The sequence below is a fragment of the Brachyhypopomus gauderio genome, chromosome 8 (assembly GCF_052324685.1).
Source record: "Brachyhypopomus gauderio isolate BG-103 chromosome 8, BGAUD_0.2, whole genome shotgun sequence".
Classification (NCBI taxonomy): domain Eukaryota; kingdom Metazoa; phylum Chordata; class Actinopteri; order Gymnotiformes; family Hypopomidae; genus Brachyhypopomus; species Brachyhypopomus gauderio.
Window position 1 is genome coordinate 20733992 of NC_135218.1, and position 16057 is coordinate 20750048.

At 41.3% G+C, this 16057-nt stretch overlaps 1 protein-coding gene across 1 annotated transcript; it reads left to right on the top strand.

Annotated features, from left to right (window-relative positions):
* Nucleotides 1–11100: 11100 nt before the first annotated feature.
* On the top strand, nt 11101–15708 carry ptger1a (prostaglandin E receptor 1a (subtype EP1)). The gene is made up of 3 exons (XM_077015318.1): nt 11101–11527; nt 12519–13399; nt 13571–15708. The coding sequence occupies exons 2-3, from the start codon at nt 12560–12562 to the stop codon at nt 13853–13855; spliced, it is 1125 nt and encodes a 374-aa protein (XP_076871433.1). The 5' UTR covers nt 11101–11527; nt 12519–12559; the 3' UTR covers nt 13856–15708.
* The last annotated feature ends 349 nt before the right edge of the window (nt 15709–16057 follow it).

Here is a 16057-nt window from a genome sequence, read left to right on the forward strand (position 1 = left end):
CTCTCCTGGTTTAAATCCTACCTGACAGATCAATACCAATTTGTCCTAGTAAATAATGAATGTTCAGAACGTACAAAAGTAAAATATGGTGTCCCACAAGGATCTGTATTGGGCCCTATAATATTCTCATGATTTATGCTACCATTAGGCACGATCATTCGTAGGCATGGTATCACCTTCCATTTCTATAGAGATGATACTGTAATGAATAGATCAGGCAGAGGAGGATCCAACTGCGTAATATCGCCGCCTTTATTGAATAAGGAACAACCGCCAGAGGCGAGTAGCACCAAACATAAACAGTGGAACAGAACACAGCAGTGTTACACAGAATGTGGGGTGGTCCAGGGTCACGCCGAGAGAGCAGAGTACACAAGGTACAGGAGGGCTGGGCTCAAGGAGGGAAACAGAGATCAAGGAGGGAAACAGAGGTCACAGCATGGGCAGTCAACAAGGCAGAGGGAACACTCGGTATGCGGCATGGGTCGGCAATATTTCGCAACCCGGAACTGTGATACAGATGTTCAAATAACAAGGGGAGAGGGTGTGGCAAAGTATTCAGAGAGAGAGACTGAGTGCTGTTTCTAAAAGATACTCAGTTGTATATATCTTCAAATCCAGATGATGTCAATACTACTCCAAAAATTGAAAACTGCATCAGGAAATAAAAACTGGATGGTGTCTAAATTCCTATAAGACGTGAGGTGTTACTTCTTGGACCCAAAGTTGGTTTAATATTCCGCTTACCCTAAAATGTCTCTGTTGGCCTATGAAGCATTAAATCATTTTACCCCACAATATCTGCGTGAACTTATTGCATACCTATCTCCCCTGCTGTGCTGTTGATAATGCAGGAGTTCTGTTAGTGCTGAAAATTTGCAAAACTACAGCGTGAGGCAGAGTCTTTTCCTCTAGATATAGAGGGCTATATATATATGACATGGATGGATATGCCAATGCTACCAGCGGGCGCCAATGATGCCCGGCTGGTAGCGTGCTGACGTGCTGGACGTGCTGATGCTGCCTTCTACCTGATCAACATCCACATTGGAGAGACTGTGACTGCTTGGCCTAGAAATAGAACAATAAATATGGATTGCTCCTAGCTGGGCTGCCCAATAGTGGATGAGTTCCCTTTAGAGTCTTGGTTCTCCAAAGGTTTCTAGCTAATCCCTTTCTACCTAGGGACTTTTTCCTTGCTACTGTCGCCCCAGTCTTGCTCATGAGGGATAAGATGCTACAGGCGTTGAACTTCAAGGGGGACTCCCTTCCAGAACGCTTCCTCTCTACTCTGGCTGCCAACAAATTAATATTGGAGAGATGGAGACTTTCCCTGACTAAACAGATGCTGTGTGAGGTCAGTGTGAGATCTGAAGAAACTCATACCACATATCTTCACCCAGGGTTGCAATTACTTACTTTCTGAGGTGTATGCAAACATACTATCGGCGCCCCTCGCACTACACCCCCCACCCCCCACCAACTCAGCAAATAATTTTCTGGCATCGATTTGGCGCCCCCTCTAGTGCAGCGCCCCTATGCATCGCATACGCTGCATACCCCCCTTTTGCGCCACTGTCTTCACCACATGCTTGCCTACTCTAATGTCAATTGCTATAGAGTTACATAAAGTTTCACCAAAAGTGAGATTCATATATTCTAACTTAATTAACTTGCTCCAAACAAGTTGTTATCAAGAACTGTAATTCTCTAAGAAGAATGTTCAGGGTCATTCCAGGATGCAGACCTGTTGAATTCTCAAAGCCAGGAGAGAAAAGCTGCCCAGCTGAGTTTATGCTTCGCATGTGGTGAGTGATGCTTCAGCTGTGAGGTGGTAAATCAGGATATCTGTGCCAGGTTTAGTCCTTTCTTCTGAGACCTCCTCACAAGACCTCCCTCCCCGACTCAGGTAAGAGTGGCGTGTTATCACATCTCACTCCAAAAGTTCCACTTACACAATTTGTTGTAATTTGTTGTAGTAATATATATGATGAAGATCGACTGCTTTCACTACCAGAAAAAGGTCATTGTAGCCATGAAAAAGGCAGTTTCATGGTGAAAAGGTAGCTCCTATTGGCATTCCATGGTGGCCCTTAACATATTGTATGGGTGTCCAGGACAGACCTGATAATATGGCATTCCTACAACGCAGCCTCCAAACATGCTCTCTCGAAACCTTCTATAGCTCCCTTCAGGAAGAACCAGACGGCCAAACGAGGGGTGGGCTCACTGCATCTCACTGCAGTCACCGCGGAGACCTGGATGGATACCGACCTCAGACATGCTCTTGGCGACCTCAACGCATCATGAGCCAGATGGCAACGCTGGCGAGCGCAGATTATCCACTGGAATGGGACGACGGATAGAGGAAAACCGCCCTTGCAGCCAATCACTCAACTCATGCACACAACGGCTGGACGGCTTAAGCTTAAAACGGAAAAGGCCAATGTGCACCCCTCCCCCATACGCCCTGAACAGGCCAATGTCAGTAGTGTGGCTGTGAAGTAGTGATGGTGACCCTGCCTGAGTTCAGTAATGTGGTTGAAATATGACTCCACTCTCCGAAAGGCAGAGTCCAGAAACATTAGAGAACATCCAAGAGCCATGGAGGGACATGCGGACATGGAGGGACAGACCTGATCTGTAAGAGGAAAACATTTTAACTGTGTTGGCCCCTCACTGCCTATTCTGCTTCCTCTGCTGTGAAGGTCTAGCTCTTGAACTTTATGATTAGATTTCATCAGAACCAGATGTGTTACTTATGACTTTAAAGGTGTGGCAAGGGGAAAACTCTCAAATGATGTGTGCTTGCGTTTTCCATGCAGTTGAATAGAATGAAATGTAGTGCAGGTGAAGGCCTTTTCAAAAGCCTACAGAAACAACAGTAAATCTGCAATGAAAATGTCTCAGTGCTTTCAAAACACATGGTGTAATGCACCTGTGTGTCTATGTGACGTATACTGTGGGACACGCCCTTCTCTTCTTCTGCTGAGATGCTGGCTGCGCTGATGTTGTCTTGAGTTTCGTCCACATGAAAAAGTGGGCAGGCATCTACAAGGTTTCCAGATTGAAACGATTAACACAACACAGACAGCACATTTTAGTCCAAATCTTCCAATGCTTACATGTCTCTGGCTATTTCGGTTTATATAAAATTTACTTAAGATGACTTACAAGAATATTACAAAAATATTAACCATATTAATAACTGAATAATTAAATAATTAACTGAAATTATTTATTATGAATAATTCATCTTTGCTTACAAGATGCACAAATAAGCAAACAAAATTTGAAGAAAGTCATTGAATATTAACCTTATATCATAAAAATGCACATTATGTCCTTTCAGAAAATGCTTAAGAAAACTGTAGTGGTGGTTTGGGGGTGATGTTACTTGAAATCAGCTAATGAACACATTAGTGTTCTATCTGATGATAGGTATTTAACATTAGGTAGTTAGCTACGTAGCATAAGATATGTGGTTACTGTTATGTTAGAAGTGTGACTACACTCACCCAGTACTTTATTAGGAACACCTGTTGTAGCTGCTGTCATCGTCCATTTTATCAGCTCCACTTACTTATTTTATCTGATCTACCTGTACCAGCACAGCTTGCACTAACACACCATCACCACATCACTGCAGGGTTGAGTGATCCACCACCCAAACAGCACCTGCTCTGTGGGGGACCTGTGGGTGACCTGAGCACTGAAGGGTGAAAGGGGGCTTTCAAAGTATGCATAGAAACAATTGGACTACAGCCTGTAATTGTAGAACTACTAAGTGGTAAGTGGGCCTGTTCCTAATTAGTGCTTGGTGAGTATAGACTGCCACTTGGCAGCACCAACTAAGATTGCTAGAATAATGTTATATATGTATGTATACTTGGCAGATCTGTAATCTAGGAAGTGGAAAATTAAATAACAACTTCAGTCTAGAAAACTATACCCACAATAACCTTCAGTCAGTTGACCAATGGCCAATGGGAATAGCAATGGCAAATCCTTCTTTTTAGATGGTTTGTTACAGTAATTTATCCATGTAACAACAATGAGATTCTAACTTAATTCTGTTTGCCATTAAGCAAGACATACAAAAAACACAGTGAGGTAATAAAATCTTCCAAAAGATGGCACCAAGGAGGATGAAGAGGATGAGGAGGATGAGGAGGATGTGGAGGATGAGGAGAATGAGGAGGATGTGGAGGATGAGGAGGATGCTTCTGTGAAGCATCTACAACTTGATGTACATGATGGAATGATCCTGCTCCGTTCACCTCTGTAGAGAGCTTTGCCTCCTTAGTACATAGTTATATTATATAGAGTATATTTTTATTTCATGTATTCAGAGCAGAGTTTTGATGAGTTTTAAGTTAGAATATTTTTGGTGATTATTTACAGTAATATATTGTTTGGTTATTAAAATGGACGCACAATATGGCCTTATCCTTTCCTGTTTTTATTTAGGCAGATGCTATTTGCACCCGGGTATATGCAGCAGTATGTGTTATTTGCACCCGAGTATATGCAGCAGTGTGTGCTATTTGCACCCGGGTGTACATAGCAGTGTGTGCTATTTGCACCCGGGTATATGCAGCAGTGTGTGCTATTTGCACCCGGGTGTACATAGCAGTGTGTGCTATTTGCACCCGGGTATATGCAGCAGTGTGTGCTATTTGCACCCGGCTATACGTAGCAGTGTGTACTATTTGCACCCAACATTTTGATTTATCAAAGATTAGTACTATTCTTTTGTGTTCCATTTTACTTACAAATTATTTTACAAGAAGTGAAGATACTTTTATTTGGGGTTATGGGGTAGACCTGTTTGAATTTTGTTTTTCACTTGTGAGTCTTTTTCTTTACCATGCTTAGAATTTAAATAGCAATTTAATTATCCTAAGTCGCTTACCGCTAATGGCAGTAATCACATGGTAAATACTACATGTAATATACACTGCCAGTGATAAATAATGTTAAAACAAAATGTAACACAAGTTAATATCTGTCTGTAGCACCCTGATATGTACACCACATTGTATGTGTCACGTTATGGTCCCCGACCCCTCCCTTTGGGCGTGTGTTTACGTCGTCTGCGTCAGTGGATCTCCGTGGGTGCGGTTGCGTCCTGTGATAATTCGTTTTACCTGTGGCTCGTCTCGTCATCATGTGGGGTTTATGTAGTTTGTCTATTTAATGTGCGTTCACGCAGTGTCTTGTGCTCGTCGTTGTTTGAGTCTACGTGTCTCTATATGAGTGTTAAACGTGCGCTGTCTGCGCTATATGTGTAAAGACAAATAAAGTAACGTCTGTAGCGAACAGGATTCTGTGTCTCGTCCTTCACCCAGTCGCCAGCGTTACAGTATGATGTATACAAATATTCTTCCTGCCAGTACATTATCAGCCTCTTTAATTTTATTTAATTTCACAGAATGCAGAAGACAGATTCTATGACTAATTCATTTTTTCTGGATGGTTTGTACATTTTTTAAAGAAATAAATTGGGGTTTTTATTATTTACATCATGTTTAAATAAATTTTAATTTTGTGCATTGGATGGTAGCCCTCTTCACTCCATAATCTCAGTGCTCTCTGGAATTCCTCACAACTGTCGAAGGAGTAGTATCCTTCACAAATGTTCTTTAGCTTTTCTTCCTTCTTGGGAGAAAACACAAATATTAGCTTATATAAAATAGTCATTACATTATAAGTCTGGCATATTGACTCTGTCATGCAAAAACCTTAATTCAAAAGGACTGTACATCTTTTGTTATACACATTCATGTCCTTTGTGTGTACTGAAACAACACAAAAATAGAGAACAAAAAGACAAAATTATATAATTTTACACAAAACTCAAAAAATAGACTGGACAAAATTGTTTTTGTAAGATAGCAATGCGACTGTCACGTAGGGCTACACCCCCCTCTCTGTCACTTCGGGTTCCTGTCCTTGTGTCTGTGTTGTTCCCTGCGTGTCTGTCTCCATGGTTTCCCCTCGTCTGACACGCCCGTGTCATCAGTGTCTTCACCTGTGTGTCTAGTTTAGTTCTGTGTATTTATAGTCCCAGTGTTTCACTTATCGGTTATTGGTTGTTTTGTTCTATTTGGTTAGTTTGTGCTCTTGTTATTCATGCTCTTTGGTCGTGTTGTGCTCTTGTTATTCATGCTCTTTGGTCGTGTTGTGCTCTTGTTATTCATGCTCTTTGGTCGTGTTGTGCTCTTGTTATTCATGCTCTTTGGTCGTGTTGTGCTCTTGTTATTCATGCTCTTTGTTCAGTGTTCTACGCTTCCTGGTCTGTGAGTTCTACTCATTTCGTTGCTCAGTCGTCTGTGTTTTCTGTAGCCTGATTTTCTAGTTTGTATGCGTTTACCCCGTGTTTGGTTTAAAGTGTTCGTTCGGTGTCTTAGTTTAATTCTTAGTATCGTCATGCCTGTTTATTTGTCAAACCTGGATGGCTCGCCCGTTATGACCCCTGCCTGTTTGAACGACTTTGATCATGATCATTCCTCTTAATAAATCTCGCTCTCCTCAGCGTTTGTGTCTGCCTCCAAGCTCTGTAGCGCCAGTTAGTGTTGCCACCTGTCCCGGTTTTCACGTCGCTGTCCCGGTTTGTCCCGGTTTTCCTTCTTTTTAATATTCGGTCCCGGCAAAAAATAAAAATCATTTAATGTCCCGGTTTTCACTAGGTTAGTTCAAACGACTATTTAGACTGTTTCTGCACACTTGAAATCTGTCTTTTTTTTCTCGCTGTGTCCATTTTACACCCCCCACCCGGTAACACTTTACGTTCGCCACTATTATGCTCCTATTAGCTCAAAAATATATCAGTGTTCGTTGGATAATAATTCTCACACTATTTCTTAAATATATATCTTAAAATGTAAAGTTAAATTGAGTGATGGACCTTTTATACATAACTATTAACCAAATTCTGCTTACCGTTTCCTACTGTCTCCGTTTCGGTTCCTTTGAATTTGCGCCTTTTCGCTCCCGCGCATTCATTGGTAGACATGCGCAGATGGGTTCGCTTTTTTTTTTTTTTTAATTAAGGGGTGAAAATAGCCTCGCTGTGTGGCAAATGCTACTTGTACCCGGGTGCAAATAGACACTCCGATATTCTTCCTGCCAGTACATTATCAGCCTCTTTAATTTTATTTAATTTCACAGAATGCAGAAGACAGATTCTATGACTAATTCATTTTTTCTGGATGGTTTGTACATTTTTTAAAGAAATAAATTGGGGTTTTTATTATTTACATCATGTTTAAATAAATTTTAATTTTGTGCATTGGATGGTAGCCCTCTTCACTCCATAATCTCAGTGCTCTCTGGAATTCCTCACAACTGTCGAAGGAGTAGTATCCTTCACAAATGTTCTTTAGCTTTTCTTCCTTCTTGGGAGAAAACACAAATATTAGCTTATATAAAATAGTCATTACATTATAAGTCTGGCATATTGACTCTGTCATGCAAAAACCTTAATTCAAAAGGACTGTACATCTTTTGTTATACACATTCATGTCCTTTGTGTGTACTGAAACAACACAAAAATAGAGAACAAAAAGACAAAATTATATAATTTTACACAAAACTCAAAAAATAGACTGGACAAAATTGTTTTTGTAAGATAGCAATGCGACTGTCACGTAGGGCTACACCCCCCTCTCTGTCACTTCGGGTTCCTGTCCTTGTGTCTGTGTTGTTCCCTGCGTGTCTGTCTCCATGGTTTCCCCTCGTCTGACACGCCCGTGTCATCAGTGTCTTCACCTGTGTGTCTAGTTTAGTTCTGTGTATTTATAGTCCCAGTGTTTCACTTATCGGTTATTGGTTGTTTTGTTCTATTTGGTTAGTTTGTGCTCTTGTTATTCATGCTCTTTGGTCGTGTTGTGCTCTTGTTATTCATGCTCTTTGGTCGTGTTGTGCTCTTGTTATTCATGCTCTTTGGTCGTGTTGTGCTCTTGTTATTCATGCTCTTTGGTCGTGTTGTGCTCTTGTTATTCATGCTCTTTGTTCAGTGTTCTACGCTTCCTGGTCTGTGAGTTCTACTCATTTCGTTGCTCAGTCGTCTGTGTTTTCTGTAGCCTGATTTTCTAGTTTGTATGCGTTTACCCCGTGTTTGGTTTAAAGTGTTCGTTCGGTGTCTTAGTTTAATTCTTAGTATCGTCATGCCTGTTTATTTGTCAAACCTGGATGGCTCGCCCGTTATGACCCCTGCCTGTTTGAACGACTTTGATCATGATCATTCCTCTTAATAAATCTCGCTCTCCTCAGCGTTTGTGTCTGCCTCCAAGCTCTGTAGCGCCAGTTAGTGTTGCCACCTGTCCCGGTTTTCACGTCGCTGTCCCGGTTTGTCCCGGTTTTCCTTCTTTTTAATATTCGGTCCCGGCAAAAAATAAAAATCATTTAATGTCCCGGTTTTCACTAGGTTAGTTCAAACGACTATTTAGACTGTTTCTGCACACTTGAAATCTGTCTTTTTTTTCTCGCTGTGTCCATTTTACACCCCCCACCCGGTAACACTTTACGTTCGCCACTATTATGCTCCTATTAGCTCAAAAATATATCAGTGTTCGTTGGATAATAATTCTCACACTATTTCTTAAATATATATCTTAAAATGTAAAGTTAAATTGAGTGATGGACCTTTTATACATAACTATTAACCAAATTCTGCTTACCGTTTCCTACTGTCTCCGTTTCGGTTCCTTTGAATTTGCGCCTTTTCGCTCCCGCGCATTCATTGGTAGACATGCGCAGATGGGTTCGCTTTTTTTTTTTTTTTAATTAAGGGGTGAAAATAGCCTCGCTGTGTGGCAAATGCTACTTGTACCCGGGTGCAAATAGACACTCCGTTTTATTTATGCAATTTGATCATTTTAGCTATTTGATTGGATGTGAATTGATTGTGTTGACAAAAATAAACAGTTAAATATTTCTCTTTCTCTTTCTCTTTATGCTTTTTCAACCTTAGTGGAATCTCACTATGACTTGATTTTATTTGTGTATTGTATATATACAGGGCAGTCATGGCCTGGTGATAGGAAACTGGTCTTGTGACCGGAGGGTCATGGGTTCGATTCCCAGACCTGAGGCCATGACTGAGGGGCTCTTGATCAAGGCACCTAACCCCAACTGCTCCCCAGGCGCCAAGCTAGGGCTGCCCACCGCTCTAGGCACGTGTGATCCACAGCCCCCTAGCAATCAGTGTGTGTGTGTTCTAACTGCACAGATGGATAAAAAGCGGAGGGCAAATTTTGATTGTGGTGAAAAATCACAATTGACAAAATATGGCACATTTACACTTTTTTTTACATTTACACATATTATATTCCGGATCCTCTGCACATTTCCCAACAACCTAATCTTCAAGTGCTTTACAGCAGTCATGATCAATATCTATATTGACTTATTTACAGTAATCTACATACCAGAGTAACCTTCAATTCTTTCTTTTCTGTGTTGAACTTACAGTAAATAGTAGATGTTAAGATGTTATTGAATGCCTAACATATTTCATTTGTTACAATTTTAGATATCTTTATGAAATACATAATACGAATAATTTAAAAATAAAATTAAATGTAATAAAAAACATTTGGGTCATGTATACCTTGCAGACCTTTCCCATTACATGCTGTTTCTCTAGACATTCTGTACTGAAGTATGAGGTTCCCAGAGAAACAGGACATTTTGGGCAAAGGTCATTCTGCTGGGAAAGCAAAGTGCTTCTGAATTAGTAGTAGGAGGAAACACTTCAAAAGTGGTATTTTTTGTTTGTTTTAGCACCTTTGTCTAAAGCATCCTGTTTCTCTGGAAAACTTGCATACTTCACTGCAATTTTTACCACTTTGTCTCTCTGTATATATCCATAGTTCCCACGTCTTCTGCATACTCCCTTTCACACTGGGTGGCTTGTGTAGTAGCATTCCCATGGGCCTCTGATCTCCACTCTCATCTATTAGTATTTGTTCCAATAGTACAGATCTTTCATCAGGTTGTCTTGCTCCCTCAGCAACCAATGAAACATTTTGTGTGCTCATTGTTAGCAAGGTATGGGTAACATGAAAGACCTAGGCAGAGAGACCACACTGGAGACACCCTGGTCACGATTTGAATCCCTGACTTTTGGTACCACATCCAGCAATGTGAAGGCAGTGGTTCCTGTGGTAATTGTGTGGTAAATCTCCCAAGGAAAAAAAGATCACCCGTGACTGACAGACGGACGGACGGACGGACGGACAGATAGATAGATAGATAGATAGATAGATAGATAGATAGATAGATAGATAGATAGATAGATAGATAGATAGATAGATAGATAGGTGGGTGTGGCATGGTGGTGGTGTGGTCATTAGCACTGTCGCCTCAGAGCAAGGCAGTCTGGGTTTGATTCTTGGGCCGATCTGTGTGAAGTTTGCATGTTCTCTGGATACTCTGGTTTCCAAAGACATGTGTGGTAGGTTGATTGATCACTCATGGTGTGAGTGTGTGTTGGCCATGTGGTGTGCCCTGCCTTCTAGATCATGGTATTGATTAAGCAAAATGTTAAACAATATAATTTACAAACGTCTTACTAACATAATTATCACCGTTCAAATGTTAAAAAAATAATGTTTATGTCAAAATTTTTTCTTTAAATTCTAGCTTATTTCCCTGTAATATTCAGTTATAAAACAGTTATCAGTTAACATTTGTTATAGTGATTTTGACCTACACTCTATGCGTTTTCAGCACAGAATTTTTTTTATCTGTTCGTTTTTATCTGGTGGAAAATGGTTTGAAGTTGGAAAAAATTGCCAGGGCCACGATTTATAAGCATTTGAAGTTTATATTTCAGCCAAATATTGTACTGAAGGTGACTCTCTCTGCTTTAACTAAGTAGTGACCTCTTATGTGTAATACTAGTAGTGGTGACGTTATCGTAGAGGAAAAACTAAAGACAAGCGGCTCTTGAGAATCTAAGATCAATAGAAACGCGATGATCTGACACCAATGAAAACACTAAGCGGGACATGGACGCGGTCCGACTACGCCCACCGGCTCCAGATTCTGCCCTTGAGTTCTTGGAGAATGCAGCAAATGACTGATTATTTGATAAAGCACAACCGGCGAACGATTTCCTCAGATTTCTCAAAGGGGATTCCTGGGCAATTCACGAAGTCTGCAGTTAAATTTTACTTAATGAGCAGAGTGTAGCTTAACTCTCACTCGATCTGCCAAAAGGTCCGTGTGGGAGGAGTGATATTGACAGTAGACTAGTGCAGTGTAATGGGACGGCAGCAGGCTGCCTGCGGCTGCACGAGCGGTGCACTGTAGATACGTCTCCGTTTTCAGTTTGTAAAACTTCTGCATACATTTGGGTTATTTCAGTGTTATGGTTACATTCTGACAAAATGTTGCGGATTATCTCAGATTCATCTGGAATTAACTTGTCTTGCTTTGGACTTCTGTGAAGGCTCCGTGGAATATGTATATATATTTTCCTGCTTTGCAATTCAGGAATAACACTGGCTACAAAATGGTATGTTGTTAGGCCTGTATTTTTAATTTTTGTATTTTTTTGTCTGGAAATATTTCAGTAGCACTTAATATTTCAACATGTCAGATTTCGTTACATTTTGAACGAATGCAAATGCCATAAGCCTAAACGTATTACATACCTGGGGTCATTATTGTCTATGTTGTAAAACATGTTCAGTATGTAATCTGGTGCCAAAATAGTGTTAAAGCCCTTTTTTTATTCAGTGTTGAAATGTTCATGTCACTACCAAAGATTCCTCACTATTTGCTTTTTTTTAAGAAGTAGCAATGTTGAGTACTAAAAATTGTTATAGGCCGTGGCATGTCTGTCTTACAGTAGATGGGCATTGTTGCAGCCTGTCCATGTATGGCTGAATACCAAGTTATTCTTTATTAATTATAAAAATCCATTAAGTGTTGGTCAGATTAGTAAATGTGCCTGGTCGAGAATATCTTGAGGTGCGAATTAATCACAATAATGAAAACAAAGCAAATATCATGGGTTTAAACCAGGTGAATGAACGTTACGGAATGTTTGTAAACGGTTCAGTGGCCGTCGGGACTTGCCCAGAAACCTCACCCATCTGCGCAGCGCAGCAGAGACGCATTACATATCTAATATATTCATGGCGATTAACTCGCAATACTAGGTTCGTTGGAAATTCATTTGGAATAGAAACCCCTTCATAATAAAGCTACTGCTAAAACTTATCTCATAATTCCTGAGCTCATTATAACAAGTAAGTCACGCAAGTAAATGTGACTTTGTGTAAAATTTACTTATTTTATTTATTATTTACACAAAGATCTGTGTTCAGTATCCTGGTAGTTCAAGGTTCAAAGGTTAGAACATACAACGATCTTTTGTCATTCATTTTTATTTATTAAAATAAAAAGAGTTTTATTTATTAAAAGATAATCACCTACATATTAGTCCTCTTTAAATGTTCAAACTCTGAGTTGATCTATGAACATGCTGTGTCTCTCCTCAGCCACCCTGCTCAGATATGGGAAGCCGGCACCTCCCAGCATCATGGAGTTAGGCTCACACGACAGCAATTCTACCGCTGTTGTGTCAAACAGCACACTCTCCAATTTTAGCCAGGGTCAGGTGACCCTAGCCACCAGCGACAATGGCAGTTTGGATAGCGAGCCAATATCTGCGGTGCTCTCGATGACCCTGGGCATTCTATCCAACACTGCAGCCCTGGTGATCCTGGTCACATCGTACGCTCACCTACGGCGCCGATCCAAAGCCACCTTCCTGCTCTTCGCCAGCTCCCTGGTGGTAACGGACTTCCTGGGTCACGTCATCCCCGGCGCAATCGTTCTCAAGCTCTACCTGTCCGGAGGTGTGCCCTCCTCGCAATACGCCAGGGCCGATGCGCTATGCCAGTTCCTGGGTGGCAGCATGGTGTTCTTTGGCCTCTGCCCGCTCTTCCTCGGGTGTGCCATGGCTGCGGAGAGATGTCTGGGCGTGACAAAGCCGTTGCTCCACACCTCCCTGGTCAGCACCACACGGACTAAGGTGTCTCTCTCCTTCATCTGGCTGGCGGCGTTGTGTGTGGCCCTGCTGCCCTGCTTCCAGCTGGGCTCGTACAGCTATCAGTACCCTGGCACCTGGTGCTTCATCCAGGTGATGGAGGACACGGGCAGTGCAGACGTGGCCTTCGTGCTGGTGTTCTCCGGGCTGGGGCTCGTCTCGCTGGCCGTGGCTCTGCTCTGTAACACCGTCAGCGGACTCACGCTGCTCATGGGAAGGATGCGCAGGCGGCCGTGCAGACGTCAGTCTGCCAAGTCTCACGACATCGAGATGGTAGTGCAGCTAGTGGGCATCATGATCACGTCCTGTATCTGTTGGAGCCCTCTGCTGGTGAGTCTGAGAGTTTCTCGTGTTTGTAGGCCACCAAATAGTTAACAGTTAATAGTTTTATGATAATTAAGTTAAAGTTTGTGAGTGGTATTTCTAAGCACACTTTCAATGCAGTTGTACTGCAGCAACCATAGTTGGAAAAACACTCACCTCCCTTTATGTCATCCTTAGATCTTTGGACTCATGTCTGTAATACACTCGTATAAAGGTTCTGTTGGAGACAACCTGGCGACTTACAGGACCCTGATGGTCACGGGTGTCCGTTTGGCCTCCTGGAACCAGATCCTCGACCCGTGGGTCTACATTCTGCTCCGCCGTGCCGTCCTCCGCAAGATCTACCTCATCACCAAGCGCCAGGCAGACCTGACTGGGAACAGCATCCGGCTCTGGGAGCAAAGCTCCGTCCGGACCTCCGTCAACATGGTGTGGACACAAGGGGTTGCAAAAGAACCCTAGAAGAACCCTAGAAGAGCCCTAGAAGAGCGCACTTCAGCATCCCAGCCTCAGCTACTTACAAAAGTGACAGTTGCTCTTTTGACAGTTGATCCTATTGGTGGTATAAAATCCGAGCCTTTGCACTGAGGCTTTAATCAAAGTGCATATAATGCAGGACAGTTTGACATCCTACCATGGTTACAGGATGACTGTATTAGAATTCAGATAACTGGCAGCATTGTAGATTATGCATGGCAATGATTCACCATCTTTTACAAGGAGCTTCTGAGGTAAATGTTCTTACTGCAATGAGTGTAATTAGGGCTAGAACATGAGCGCAGACCCAGCAGGACAGGACAGACCTAGTAGTCCTACAGAGGACACACTGCAGTTGCTTCCCCCGAGCTGTCTGCACATGCAGTAACGTATTAGAGTCCAGCAGCTCTGTGGAGGATCAGAGGCCCAGGGTGGTGCCATCTAATCCTACTCTAGGATGTTCTCTCCAATTTCATTGTTAATGCTCGAAAGGTTCAAACATTTTGACTCCCCGAGCTTCCAAAAATAAGAAATAAAACTAAAGAAATAACAAAGAAAACAATGAAAAGGGAAATAGAAAAACATGATTTTTTTCAAAGAAAAAGATAATGTTCATTATCTGTAGAGATAATGTTCTTTATATTCTGATGTTGCCTACACTGAATGACACAGAGGTCCAGGTCTGAATCACAAAACGCACAATGTTGACATGAATGGCAACGTGAGAACAACTGATGAAACAGGTTCAAGCGAACAAACAAGCACAACTGGCTCCTCTGACCAAGGGCACATCCTGAAATGACCTCATATACATCATATTCACATTAAACACAGCCTACATGCAACTACACCACTAATTTACCAATAACAGGTAAGTATTATGCTCACTCAATGGAAGACAAACTGAAAACAGAAATTTAGATCAAGCAGAGTAATGCTTACATGGCAGCCTAATGATTAATTGACATAATTTAGAGATGACACATGTTGCCAGTAATCATACCAGTACTAATAATCCTTTTTAGCACAAGTGTGTGTGCACAATTATTATTATTATTATTATTATTATTATTATTATTATTATTATATTGCTTCTATCAGTGAAAATGTAATTATCTAAAGCAAACCAAGCCATTCTAATGTTTAAAAAGATGAGTTTGTGTTCATTCATTTTCCAGCCAAATATGATAAGGGCCATTTTGTGTGTGTGTGTGTGTGTGTGTGTGTGTGTGTGTGTGTGTGTGTGTGTGTGTGGGTGTGTGTGTGTGTGTGTGTGTGTGTGTGTGTGTGTGTATTTGTCTAAGTGTTTGCCTAAAATGTGGTGGTGGATATATGTTTGTCTATGTATATGTGTTGGTGGAGGAGTAGTGTTTCTGTGTATTACAACACACACCAAAACTTCACTGACCAGTGCAATTATTATATATGTTACTGAGTTAACTCTATTGAATGTTTTCACATCCTTTTTTTGAAGTATATACAATCGCTAATATCACCATAATGAAATGTAGGTTATCTTTCCAGTCATCTTGCAAAAAGGGAAGACTCTGTTCTCCACCTGTATTTATTATAGTATTCATTATGTTATTTATTCAAGTGGACCTTTGAAAACATGTTCAAGGCATCACTGATTAGGCAGACAAAATATATATTTATTACCCTTATTTCTCCAGATAAATTGTTATTTTTCCATGAAAGAATAAACCAAATAATATCACCTACTTTTTTTCTTTTCATGAACTTCTGTCATTTTTTTCTTTATTCATAACGCCAAGTGTCATCATCATAGATCTCCCCGTTTGTGTGCTACAGCTCTAAGTGTTGTGTGACTGATCCAGTCGGGGTGCGGGAGTCTCTCCGGCCTGAGTCGTGGAGACGGTCGGCAGTGGCTTATTAACGTTAATAAAAATAAGTCAACGGTTAATTCCCAGTCAGCATCCTCACTGAGACAAAACAACAACTAAACTTCTATACTCATCGCCATCATCGTGGTTTATTTATACAACACTTTTCTGATACCCAAGGTCGCCTACAAAGCAAGTTTTTTTAAATCAATTTTGAAATTTTATCGTGCGGTATAATCTTTCAAATCGATTTCAGATTGCAGATGCAAAGTGGAGTGACTCCCAGTACGTGCAGTCCGTTTATAGTCTCACTGCTAACATCAGCTAGTGTTGAAGTCCTGGG